Source organism: Malania oleifera, chromosome 4 (assembly GCF_029873635.1).
Source record: "Malania oleifera isolate guangnan ecotype guangnan chromosome 4, ASM2987363v1, whole genome shotgun sequence".
In the NCBI taxonomy this organism is placed as follows: Eukaryota; Viridiplantae; Streptophyta; class Magnoliopsida; order Santalales; family Ximeniaceae; genus Malania; species Malania oleifera.
The window spans coordinates 110,422,193-110,436,716 of NC_080420.1; the positions used below are offsets into that span (position 1 = coordinate 110,422,193).

The 14,524-nt window shown below is 33.7% G+C and overlaps 1 protein-coding gene across 1 annotated transcript; it reads left to right on the forward strand.

Annotated features, from left to right (window-relative positions):
• Window positions 1-284: 284 nt before the first annotated feature.
• Window positions 285-12,154, forward strand: LOC131152915 (probable aquaporin NIP5-1). Its single transcript, XM_058104868.1, has 5 exons — window positions 285-1,122; window positions 6,583-6,831; window positions 6,958-7,128; window positions 7,896-7,957; window positions 11,488-12,154. The coding sequence occupies exons 1-5, from the start codon at window positions 898-900 to the stop codon at window positions 11,681-11,683; spliced, it is 903 nt and encodes a 300-aa protein (XP_057960851.1). The 5' UTR covers window positions 285-897; the 3' UTR covers window positions 11,684-12,154.
• Window positions 12,155-14,524: the final 2,370 nt, after the last annotated feature.

Consider the following 14,524-nt stretch of genomic DNA (forward strand, 5'->3'; position numbering starts at 1 on the left):
GTTAAAACCAAAGATACTTTATATGAACATGAGACAATTATGGTATGATTAGGAACGAACTCCAATTTTAACTTCACTTGTTTGGCTCAAATTCACTCTGTCTTCTTCTTTCTTTCTTCTTTCTCCTGCTCCTCTGTCTCTTGGTGAAATAATGGTATCTTCAATGTATTGGGATGGAGAAGGGATTGGGGTTGGCATTGACTTCCAAATAATAATAATAATAATAATAATAATAATAATACACTTCTCTATCCTCTTTCTATAAAAATATACATGATGCACACATACAAGCACAACTGCCCCAATTAAAAACTCTCTTCTCCTCTACTCACTCTTCCCCTCTCTTTCTGTTCTTATTCTGTCGTTCCTCTCTCATTTCCCAGTTTTTTAACAACTCCATAGCTCTTCTTGGTTCAATGTATGGGAATAGGTTCTGCAACTTCAATCCCTAAACAGAGTATTTCATTTCAGTTCTTTTGATCTCTCTGTTCGGATTATGAAACAGAGGTCCTCTGTTTCCCCTGTTCCTTGATCACCCCTCTGAGAAAATCATTTCTGCTCTCTAAATCAAGTTTCCTTTTCCCCAAACACCCAGAAAAAGGGAGAGTGTTTCCCCCATCTTCTGATCATCCATGTATGTCAAGAATCTAAAATAGTTTTCTATAATTGTAGCTCTCAAGCTGGGTCACTCCATTTCTCCTCTTCCTTAGCATCACATTTATAAAAACCTGCACAGCATGTAACTCTGTTCTTCTACTTCTCCCCTTCCAGCCCCCAAAAAAAACCCAAAAAAAAAAAAATTATAGTCCTTATCTTCTTCTCAGTTCATGATATCATAAATTTTCCTGTTCATTCCTAGTTTATCACCGAGTATTAAAATTTGAAAAAAAAAAAAAAATGCCGGAAGCAGAAAATGGGACTCCGCCGCCGTCGGCACCGGCGACGCCAGGGACTCCTGGGGGGCCGCTGTTCTCGTCGGTGAGAGTGGACTCGCTATCGTACGATCGCAAATCAATGCCGCGGTGCAAATGCTTGCCGCTCGGAGGGGACGGAACCTGGGGCCACCCTTCCCACACCTGCTTCACTGATTTTCCCGCACCCGATATCTCCCTCACTCGCAAGGTTCGCACTTCTTGCTCCTATTTTCTCGAGAAAATTTAATCCATTTTCTCGCGTTTTCTGCCTTGCGTATCAACTCCGTTTTTTGGGGGTTAAAATTTGAAATATAATAAATGATAGGGGCGTGATTGAAATATAAATTTTAATATTGCTTATTAAAATAAAGTGATGGTAGGTGATTGAAATATATATTAGTATTAATATTGTAATATTAATTACAATAATAATAATAATTAATATTATTTATTAAATAAGAAATGGAATTAATGAAATGTAATTATGGAAATTCCTTGCCCCCTCTATCCAATCATATTATTATTTTTATTTTTATTAATTTGCTTAATAGTCCACTGTCTTGGGTCACACACAATTATTTATAAAAGGAGCATAATAGGAAATTTATGTTTATTAAATTTTATTTAAAATATATAAATTTTTTAACAAGGTGTGTGTGTGTGTGTGTGTGTGTGTGTGTGTGTGTTTTAGTTTTCAAATACAGTTTTTATAAGACTAAATCAAGTGTTAATTGCATGCATTTTTATTATTATTTTTTAAATAATTTTTTAAAATAACTAACCAAACAAGTTTTTGAGTATAAAAAAATAAATGATGCAATTTATTATTAATTTTATATTTAAAAATAATAATATGAAAACCGAACAATCTAGTATCATGTCATAATATTTTTCGAGTATCAAACTCCATTTTGCATTTATTTGAGTTTGTAAAATTTAATATAATTTTGTACTATATTTTGTTCAAATTTATACAAATCTAAATTTTGTACTTTCAAATATAGTGTAAAAGTCTTATTAATTATGTATTTTTTTAATTATTTTATATTTTTAAAAATCTTCACACTGTTCGTCCTCATAACTTTTATTCTATTTCAAATATATAATATTTTATTATTACCGAGTCATAAATTTTTAGACATCAATAGTATGGGAAACTAGGTTTTGACTAATTTTTATTAGTTAGGATGAAAAATAAGAATTATTTAATTTTTGTTTGACACTATCTAATTTATTAAGGACAAGTGAAGACCAATAATTAATGTAAGTTTGAAAATTTAGATCTTTTAGACTTAAAAAATGTCCACACAAGTTTAATAAGACTGCTTATGAATTTCAAATTGGAGACCATAACTAATGCAAGTTTGAAAATTTTGATATTTTAAACTTAAAAAATGTCCACACAAGTTTACTAAGACTACCTATACCTTATGAATTTCAAATTGGAGACTTCAAACATGTAAATTTTGATTTGGGTTATTCCAAGGTCGAGTTGGCTTAGGTTGAGTTCAAATTTTTGGTTCAAACCAATTAGGTTAATTTGAGAAAATAATTCAAACTTAAGCCGAATTGTACTGCTTACGATTTGAACCAAAATTTCAAATTGGGTTTACTAAGACTACTTATACCCTTATGAATTTCAAATTAAAGATTTCAAACATGTGAATTTTGATTTGGATCATTCCTATGTCGAGTTGGCTTAGGTTGAGTTCAAATTTTTGACTCGAACCAATTAGGTTAATCCGATAAAAGAATTCAAATTTAAGTCGAATTGTACTGCTTATGATTTGAACTAGAATTTCAAATTGAGTTTACTAAGACTACTTATACCCTTATAAATTTCAAACTGGAGACTTCAAACATGTGAATTTTGATTTGGGTCATTCTTATGTCGAGTTGGCTTAAGTTGAGTTCAAATTTTTGATTCGAACCAATTAGGTCAATTTGAGAAAAGAATTCAAACTCAAGTCGAATTGTACTGCTTACGATTTGAACTAGAATCAAATCAGTTTGATAAGCTGATGGATTGCATTGACAGTCAAAAATTAGGATTTATTAAAAAAAAGATTAATGACTTCTACTAGGAAAAATCTTTAAAATCTGAAGTTTCAAAGTTGAAGATAGGGTGAAAAGGGAAAGAGATATGAGAGAAAAGACGAACAATCTTATTTCATGTGTTGGTAAGCGTCGTCTAAACATTTATTTAATGAAAGAAGAAAATAGGCGTAGTGAATAGAGGAACAGAGTTCAATAATGGAAGGTAAGGGTGAGGAGCATTGAAGGGGGCCAGTGGAGTGGCCACCGCACCTGTCTACTCTGCCCTTGGAAGCAAATATGATTATGATGATGCATGCATGCGTTGCTGCGGCCTTCCCATTATTAATTTATTAATTCTTCATTAATTTATTTTTTAATTTATCATTTCTATCATATATATATATATATATATATATATATATATATTATAGACAGATTATAACACTAATTTTTTTTTTAGATTTGACAAAAAGATAATGACTTTCTCTAAAACTTAAAAAATTTTAGAGATATCTCCTAAAATTTTAAAAATCTCAAGAATTTTTTCTAAATTTGTCAAAAAGATATTGATTCCTCTTTATGGGACTTGTGTCTTTTGACAAATTTTAAGAGATGTCAGTAATATTTTTAAAATTTTATGAGAGATTTGATATTTCTGAAACCTCAAAAGAGGTATTTCTTGATATATCTTTTTTTCTAATTATTTTTTGAGTTGAAAGGGCCTTCAAAAAATTAGGAAATAGGTGGAAACCCACTTGCAAATGCATGCACATATAGTGTGGAGAAGTCAGTTTTGACCATGTTGAGTTATTGGGTGCCAAGTACGAAAGTGGGTATTCCTGTTGATTCCTTTTTAGTTTTCAACCCATGCAGCTTAACACGTTTCTATTTATTTATATTATTTATTATTGTGTGAAGCAGAGTCTCTCTCTCTCTCTCTCTCTCTCTCTCTCTCTCTCTCTCTCTCTCTCTCTCTCTCTCTCTCTCTTTTGAGTTCAAAAGTGCATAAGACACCCTTAGGGTGTGGTTCAGGTGGTAGTGTGGGCTGCGGGAGTGCCTCTCATGAGGTCAGGTATTCAAACCCTCCTGAACTCATTTCTGCCCCTGAACTCCTGAATTTACCCTCCCTTTGAAGTTGTGGGGTCAACTTCAAGAGGCGCAGGATTAGTCACGTGGACCGTAAAACGGACACGTAGATACCCGGTGCGTAATCCCAAAAAAAGTGCATAAGACAAATAGGGTGTGAAGTGATTTCTCCATTCTTTGTTGTATCACTTTTAACTACTATTGAGCCACTTTAGACAGTACGATGTAATACCAAATTCGTAATATATATGTATATTTTGATAATTTTACGACTCTAACTACTATCGAACCATTTTAGAGAGTATTATATAATACCAAATTCGGAGTGAAAGTCATCCGCCTATTGATGCATCCCTATTAATTCATTATGTATTAAAGCATGTGGGCTAAGCACCCTAAGACAAGGTTGTGTTTGTTGATATTGGAAATCATGAAAATGAATAAAGAAATAAAACAAACTGATAAAATAAAAATTAATTAATTAACTTCCTATAAATACTCTTTATATTTAAAAAATATATGAATAAAAATAATAAAAATAAATTTTCTAAAATAAAAAAAAGTTAGAGCCCTAAAAAAATGACATGGACAAAAGACAAAAATGCCCACCTGCCCAAACCCATGCAAGGGCTAGAGTGATGGGACATTCATGTCTTCACATGTGTGGGGAAAAGCTGCTTTCTAAGAAAAGAAGGTCAGCGGTTTGCATTGGGTAGAGGGGGATAGGCGTGTTAATTTTTTGAGAAGAGGGAGTGTTGGTGCAATTTGTCCTTTTCTAGGGGTCTTTTCTTTGCTTTACTTGGTGGGTCAATGTCTAATAATTTTATTAATAATTCCCATCCCAATATTCCAAAATTTTGATTTTTTGTCTTCCATATATCCATATATATATATATATATATATATATACACAATTTGTTGTAAATAAAATAAAATAGAATTATAAAAAAATTAAAGTAAAAAGAAAATAAAATTATAGAAATTTAGCAGTTTAGTTCTTTAGGGACTGGATGTTACTAATCATTTTTTTTATCTTCATTTTGATTGTAAAACATGTTCTTATAAAAGTAAAAATTATATTGTCATCTCAAAAGTCAATTTCATAACGAACCATTATATAGGCATACCAAAAATTATAATTTATTCTCAAAATAGTCATCCACATGTATAATATACACGTTTCATAACATAATTATATATACAAGGAGTATTATTGTTGCAATTATACAATTAAAATATTATTAAAAATTAAATTAATTTAGATATTGGCTTCTTCTTGAAAGACAACCACTCCTCCTACATAGACAAGGGCAGTTGAATTATTGTTCTTCTTTTTTCAATATTATTGACAAAACTAAAAATCAACTCAATCCTCTCTCTCTCCCTCTCATTTAATTCATTTATATGATATAAGGTTGACCGGCACTTCAAGACGCCAACAACCATTAATAATTGATAATAAAGAATTATATCTTCTTTTATTATTACATACATATATATTATTCTTTTCATTAGAGATATTTTTATTTTTTGACTTATTAGTTCTTTGTACATGACAATTCGAACATATTATATTATCATATCTAAGTCAGTGTATTATTTAGTCTAATCCAATCTTGTAAATGTTTGCGATTGAAATAATTGTTCGTGTTTACAGTTTTAAGAGGTTATAATAATCATCATTCGATTATTCAACTTTTTTATACTATAGTAATACAAGTGTCACGATTTGATGGTAATTTTATACATACCCGACACTTTCACCATGCGGGTCAACTATTGCCTTACTTTCGATAAAATGCATTAGGCATACGAGTTAATTATTGCCAACTTTTAGTAATAATTTACTTATTGATGCTGAACTTGTAATTTTAAGTTTGAAGTTAAGTTGGAGCTAACCTAGCTTAGGCTAGGGTCAACTTGGCCCGAGTGTAACGTATTTTTATTGTACATTATTTAGGTTCCATTTTTTAGAAAATAATTTAGTGACCACTAAAAAAGTGACATGTCTTTGGAGAAGGATTGAAATCATATGATATTACTTAATAATTTATAATGAGAATAATTAAATAATTAATTTTTGTATCAGGCGTATTAATAAATATTAAATATGATTGTCATCATTTTTTTTAATAGGAAAATTTTTACACACACGGAGGATGAGTATACTCATTTTTCGGGTCAATGAAGAAGTTTGTTGAATCTAAGTTATTTGAGAGTCAAATAAGAAATAGTTAAAAAACTCATCTCATCATATCAAAAAGTTGCTTAAGATTTTGACGATAAGAATGTGAGAAATGATATAATAATTTTTAATATTACCATAATGTATAAAAACGAAAGTTTGATTGAACCGAGTTAAAAATCATTTGGTATTAATAATTTTTAAAATATTTATTTAAAAATAATTTTTAATAATATTATAATAATTTTTTTAATTGTATTTGATATATAATATATAGAGCAAATATAATAAATTTTTTTTTTTCTTTTCTTCAAAACAAATAAAACAAATTTGATGCAAAGTTTGGGGTGATCGAAATAGGTGGGAGCTGAGTTCGTCGGAACGTTCATTCTGATCTTTGCGGCCACGGCAGGGCCCATAGTGAACCAAAAGTACAATGGGTCGGAGACTCTCATCGGCAATGCCGCCTGCGCCGGCCTCGCCGTCATGATCGTCATCCTCTCCACCGGCCACATCTCCGGCGCCCACTTGAACCCCTCACTCACCATTGCCTTCGCCACCCTCCGCCACTTCCCCTGGCTCCAAGTCCCCGCCTACATCGCTGCTCAGGTTCCCTCCTCTCTCTTTCTTCAATATCTTCGTAAACTTTTCAAATTCAGCAATAGTCTTTGTAATTTTTAAATTAATTTGAAAATTGTTCTGTGAAAATTGTTAAATTAATTTGATTGATTGCAGGTTTCTGGGTCGATTTGTGCATCCTTTGCTCTGAAGGCGGTGTTCCACCCGTTCCTGTCCGGTGGGGTTACGGTTCCATCAGTGAGCCATGGCCAAGCGTTTGCTCTTGAGTTCATCATCACTTTCAATCTCTTGTTTGTTGTCACTGCTGTTGCCACCGACACCCGAGCGGTAATACTCTAAATACCTAAATCTATTTACATTCGTATACTTCATCCCTTTCTTTGCTGGTTTAACATTTTTAAGCCAACTGACATGAACTGAGTCACACTGTGTAAAGAAGCTGAATTAGCTCTTGGGTTGGGTTTGATTTGTGAAATGAGAATGGGTAACTATTTGTAGAGGAGTGTACTAGTTTACGAAGATAACAGGGCGTTATATAAAGGCTAATGACATGCACAAATTATTATTATTCCAACAAATATGGAATAACCTATGAATAGACATTCTGATAGTACAATTTGGAAATGGTAATGGTGATTTCTTGTCCATTCCATATTTGTTGAAACAGCACAAACTTTTACATGTTAATTTGCCTATATCCCTCCCTATGCAATTACCTTTTTTGGCTCCTTTGGGCAGCAAAGAAATCACAAGACATCCATGACTAGCCTTAGCGCAACTTTAGCCTGAGTTCTAACTAAGGCCATTTTGCACGTTAGAGTGGAAAAAAAGTGATTCAAAGGATACCATCCAAAAGTTTATTTAGCAAGTTTTACATTTTTTTATCTAGTTTGGATAGTCAAGGATGACATTGCAGCTTGATAGCCAGTGTAAAGAGTGAAGTGTCAAAACTAAAACTTCATGGATTCAAGTGTAATCAACAAAATTTTAAAGACTAACTATATAATTGATATTTAGAAAACAACCAATGAGATAGATTTAGCGTATCGATTTTTTTTATGTTTGCTGCATCTAATAATAAGATTTTATGATAGGTGGGAGAGCTGGCAGGTATTGCGGTTGGAGCTACTGTCATGCTGAATATTCTTGTGGCTGGGTTAGTATTTTTCTCAACTTTTTAGTTTAATCTCTCTCTCTCTCTACACTCGCGTGCGCACACACACACACATACACACACACACACAAAGCACATAAGGGATTTGGATGGGGTTAGTAAGCGGGACTTGATCAAAATATAAAAGGGCACTTATCTTGTGTTTGGGAGCTTGTATTTGAAATTATGATTTTTCATATATCACAATACAAAATTATATCAAGTTTTGTTTAATTGCTCGCAAGTCCAAATACAGTGCTCAATTTCTATGAATTTGGATGAAACACCATATAAAATTGGATTAAGTCTTGTTGAATTTCACCCAAGTTCAAATACAATAATCAAATTCTGCATTCTCAAGCACAATGTTAAAATAGGCATGATGCAGTCTCAAAGATACTAGTTTCTGACATGTATAAGATGAACTTCCCACATTACCCCAAGATGATCAATGTCTTATGAAACAAACAAAATTAGAAGAAAAAATTGGTCTCTTGTTGTTTGACTCTTTTGGTGCCAGATCAATGTACATTTTAACATTAATTCCTTTGTATATCAATGTACATAATAGCATTTTTGATGGCATGATTTTTTTATTTATTTATGTCTGGCCCTTCTGTTTCATGTAACTCTCCTCAATTTATGGACGCGTTTTCTATGTAAAAATTAGCTTGATTTCTATTGCTTATATGCAATGTTTTTTACAAAAGCCTTAGGAACATAAGCAACGCTAGAATAGACTACTGGTCCATAGGAACAAAACATATTGTGGAACCCAAACTAGAAAAACAAAATATACATGTATAGAAAAACATCATGATAGAAAGGTCAGCTCCAACAACCAGGATTGGGAAAATGCTGGTACAACTAAAGACCATCTATAGAGGTCTATCACCTGTTTATTAGTGCCAAAATCAGTCTATAGATAAGCTTTTTACACAGAAGCAATGAGAAATTGCCTTAGCGGTTAAACTCTCTACAAATATTTAAAAAAAAACCATGTAAAAACCTCAAAATACATCATATAACGATATGGATACCTAGGCTCAGAATAGTATACTGTGACTCCACTTTCAAATGGGCCTTTCATCACATGCAAGGTTTCCAAGGCCTCTCTGTGTTACAGACTCTAAGTGAACCACACTTTTTGAACATTATTGAGAGCTCAATAACCTCCAGAATATTCACCCATTAGAAGCTTTGCAAACCTGTACCGCTACTTCAAATCATAGATGCTGATTCAACAATTTGTAACATGGAGCAAGCTCAAGCTATGCAAGAACTTCTCCTTTGTTACAAAATGTTTGTACCATTCTACTTGGTACCTACCGTAAGAAGTAGAATCTCATCAATCATGACGGAAAGTGTGCTTTGTATTGATCTTGGTTCACTTCTAAGTAGATGACACTTCGATTGTCACAATGTAGATGTATAGTTTGTTTCCTTATGCTGAGTTTAGTTACGAATCTCTTCAACCATATGGCTTTCTTTGCAACCTGTATCAATGCCATTTATTCTGCCTCGTTATAGATAATGCAATAACCGACTATATCATGCATTTCGGATGAATAATTTGCTTGCCATAGTAAAAACATAGCTTTGAGCGAAGCTCTTGTCATCCAACTCTTGTGTGTAGTCTGCATCAACGTACTTGTCAATTGAATCTAAGCCTGGTCGAGTAACAAACTCACCACCGAAGTTTGAATTCTAGTTCCTACTTGCTCATCATATTTGTTCCTTAACATGAATGCCTTGTCAATGCCTCTATTCATCACCGCATCAATGTCCTTTGCATTGCATAGCTTGAACCTTTTAACCCCTTCCATAGCTGATGAAAGTGAACATCTGAGTTGGATCAAAGCTCACTAGAAATTTGAACAAGCATGACAATCAAAGATCCTTGATGTAGAAAAGTCAATTTCCTAATCTGTCCAAACCTCATTGATCACCTTACCATCTAGCTTATAGAAGATGATCTAATAATAATTTAAACAATTGTACTGTTTGCATCTGCTGAAAAATTCTTTTGCCATCTTACTTGTACTTCATGCTTCTAGTCTTCTCAACATCATCTTGTCCACCCGGTTTTGCTCTAAATCATCATAACAGCAGCCTAGAAACTCAGCTAAGTTGTACTTAGTTCATTACTGGAACTAAGACATTTAACAATCTAGTTTTTAACCTTTGCCTCTGACTACTTGAATTTGGAGAATACTTTTGACTTTTACATAATGAAATGAGCCCAAACATTTCACAAGTAATTGCAATGAAGCTAAAAAGTGCGAAGATCCATTTCTAGATATTATCCTCCCAGGCTTCTGCACATATGTATGAGCATAATTTTTAATGCCTATACTTGCTGGATGGATGACTTGAATTTTACCTTTGATTGTTTCCCAATGTGTACAATACTTACCAAAGTCGACTTTGCATTACTTCAGTCCTTTTAACACTTTTCTCCTGCAAAGTTCTATCATTCATTGCTCACTTGTATATGCATATGCATGTGCTAGGGTGCAATGTCAATTATGTCTGTATCAAATGAAGTGGCTGTTTCACTACCAACAACAGCATTGCTTATTAGCCTATGCAAGCCATTTGTGACCCTTTTTTCCTTAATGACAACCACAGCATCCTTTGATGCCTTCAGAATTTGACTACTAGAACTGTTGAAAGATTGTCGAGTCTTCTCCAAGTATTGAGAGAGGAGATTCTTTTTAAACTTTGGAACATTTATGACATTTTATGATGTTTTGACAATACTATCAAATTCTTTGACTTTCACTGTGCCAATACCAATAATTCTAACAAAATGATCATCCCCAAGAGCCATTGCCTCACCATCTCACTCCCTGAGGGTTTCACTTCCTACGTGGTTTGTAATGAAACAAGAGTCTGAAGTCAATAGTGCATGTATCATGGAAAGTGTACTGCCACACTTGCTGAGCTTCCCTAGCTCTTTCTTCCAAAGAGCACAATCTTGGTTGTTGTGTCCTTATGTTTGCATGCACTTGAAACATTCAACATTCTTTGCCTTTGATCTAGACCTTGACATACTCTTCTACTTTTCCCTCTCCTTGATCTCCCTCTTGTCTGGTCAAAATCTGGCAACCAAGCCTTGATTCATGGTCGCTCTTGTAAAACTTTTTTCTAGCTAGCCCATAAAATTTTGAGGAAAATTTACAAAATGAGAGTACTTGATAGTCATCAAATCATGTCATTTTTGGATATTTTACTTCAGTTATTTTGGAAAGTGAAAAGGTGAAAAGGGGTTTGCTAATGATAGGTGTAGTTTAGGGGGGCATGACTTACATACATGTACTACTTGGCATTGTTACAATTTGTACTGCTTGTGCAAGTCAAAATTTTTTTTGTTGATTTTGTTTTAATGGGATTCATTTGAATGCACAAGAACTACTAATATGAGCACGAATCCTTAAATTCACTGTAATTTTATGGCTTGTAAACATTAATTTGAATAGATCCAAGCTGTTATTGTCATTGATAAACTATAATTTGTGATGGGTATATAGGAATTCAAGTGGTGCTTCCATGAATCCAGTGCGAACCCTAGGCCCAGCTGTTGCAGCTGGAAACTATAGAGCCCTTTGGGTTTACTTGCTGGCACCCACACTTGGTGCTCTGGCTGGGGCAGGCATCTACACTGCAGTAAAACTTCGAGACGACGAGGCTGAGCCGCCACACCAGGTTCGGAGCTTCCGCCGCTAGAAGGCCCCCTGATTGCTGCATTATGTATTATTGATAGCTTGTGATTGTGATTACTGTCCCTGTTTGGCATAATTAGTGGTTGAAAAAGAAAAAGACAGAGAAAATAGAACCTATATTTGAGAGTTAAGTTAAAATGGACATGGACATGGATTGCAGGCATTCCATGTCATATATACAGTTATAGCAAGAATAATGATCAGCCTAGCTTCAATGATCAGCTGATCCATCATCATCATGTCATTCACCTTGTATGAATTTGCCTCTGTGCATGACGTGCTGGTGAGCACATGTAGGTGCTCAGCAGTGTGTGACTTAGTAAAAGGGAATATCCCTTGCTTGATGTAAATCTATTGTGCGTTTTGCATGATGTATAATGATTGTAACAATAGTAGTTTGAAATAATGTGCATAAATAGCACTTGCTGTTTGTTTCCTATAGTAAAAAAAATGGGTCTTTCACCCGCTTCATACCTATTTTGTTTATTACGTTGCCTTTGCATTATCATGCTACCATCATCGCCATCACTGTCATTGTAAAATGTCTCCAAAATATGCTGCTCAGGGTCTCTGAATATAGATCCAACAGGTTACTTGAAGGCTTCTTCAATTACATATGCTTATATTTGATTTTCTGTGTTACTTTTCTAATGTTAATGCTTGTTTTGTGTAAAATTTCAATTACATATGCTTAATTGGAAATTTTGTTTGAGTTTTACGTTTATGAAAGAGGATATTTTAGAAACAATGAGTGGAAAAAGATAGATTAAACACTGTCTCTTTAATTCCCTTAATTAATATTATATACATGTGAGGGTGCTTTTCAGAACTAGGGTTTTCAAAAACATCTCTAATATTTAAACAGATCTGCATCCAATACACATGAAAAAGTTGTAGCACTTAGCATCAACATCTCTCTCCATTCTCCACTCTCTAAACTTTGAAAGCTGTCTTCCTGACTTTCTCCAACAACAATCAATCATCCCTCCCCAATAATTGCACTACAAAGGTTCCCTTATCTCTTGGATTCTTGATTACTCCTTGGCGTGAGAGTTTTGCATCATTCAAGTAAGAATGGGGCTATGAATACTCAAGGTTTTAACATTATTGATCTCTTGCAAACTTAATTGAGTTTATTTTTGGTTCTAAGCTTAAAACCAAAAGATTTTTCAATTTAGAACCTATAAAACTAGCTTGAAAAAAAATGTTGAATGAAAATTTGAGTACGAACCTAAAGTTTGTGTGGACTTGCCTGAAGTAGCTTAGCTTAACCCAAATTTAGCAGGCCCATAGTAGTTTTATTTATGGAGGGATAAACATTGGCACAATATTAATTGTTGGTTCGATTAACTTGTTAAGCCAAGTTCTCGATACTATGTTTCTATTCTTACTTTTTAAAAATATATTTAGGGTAGAAGACACTTATTTTCCTTGAGTTTTGGTAAAAAAGTAGGTACCTTTCATGAGATTTTAAAAATTCTAAAGACCTTTTATAAGGTTTTAAAATTTTTATAAATACTCGTGAAGAAAAAGACAAAAATGTTGATCTTTTATATTTGGTAAAAAAGAGATACTTTTTAAGGGGTGCAAGTATCCTAAAAATCAAATTTCAATGAAGGTATGTGAGATTTTTGAAACTTCATGGGAATGTTTTTATCTTTGTGCCAAACCTCTAGAAAGGTTATTGCTTTTTGTCTTATATTTTAATATATGCTTTAGATATAGTTATATTAACTATATCACACAGTTCTATTTAAGACCTAACAAAATGGATAAAAATTTATTAATCCGAACCGAATCTAACTTGCTTAAACCAACTCTTAAACCAACTCATAACCGATCTGTAAGAAATTAGTATATATTATTTTATAAATATTCTCTTAAAGTGATTCACATTTTATCTTTATTTTATGGTTCCAAGAACCACATTAAGTGATAATTGTGATCGTTTATATTCCACATTAAGTGCACTTGGTGGTTATTTATCTAATAAGTGTATGAATTAATAGTCTTATTAGTGATAAAGTTACAAACTCTTCATGTCACACCCCAAACTCGGAAATGGGACCCAGAGGTGAAATAGTAACCTAACCTGTCCTTGTATCATACAAAATCAACGATACATCACAATGAATGAGGGTTCGACTCCGTGGGGTTTCCAAGCACCTTATACACATTTAAATACAACCAGAATATACACAGTGAAAAATAGTCTTTCTATATATATACTGTACCATACTAGAGCCTATACAAGAGGACTAGAATCCATGAAACAACATACAACTTAGGTGTTAGCCCAAAACCACAAAAGACAACCCAGAGCAATCCTAGTACTTACCTAAGTACCACTCGCAGTATACCGACCACTACGTTCCCAATATCACGACGCTAATTCCGATTACTCGAAAGACCTGTAAAATATGTACGTACAGCAGGGGTGAGACACCTCTCAGTAAGGAAGAATCATGTTATATTGGTGTGTGACATATGAGTGTTATCATGACATACTAACATGCATAGTTTAACAGTTAAAACAATTTAAACCAGTTCCAATATTTTCACAAAACAAACAACACAATCTGGTGTCGTCACATCCTTCGGCTCGCGGCTGGACTGTCTGGTGGTATTTCACACCCTTCGGTAAAAATCGGCGATTTGGTGATATCTCACACCCTTCGGCAAACGCGGGCAATTTGGTGATCTTCACACCCTTCGGCAAAATTCGGTACCCCCGGTAACCTAGCATAGCATCAGCCCACAGTGTTGAACTGGTGCAAATATGGTGTTCGCACACTCTTCGGCAAAAGCCAGCCGATCTAGTGGTATTGCGCACTCTTTGGCAAAA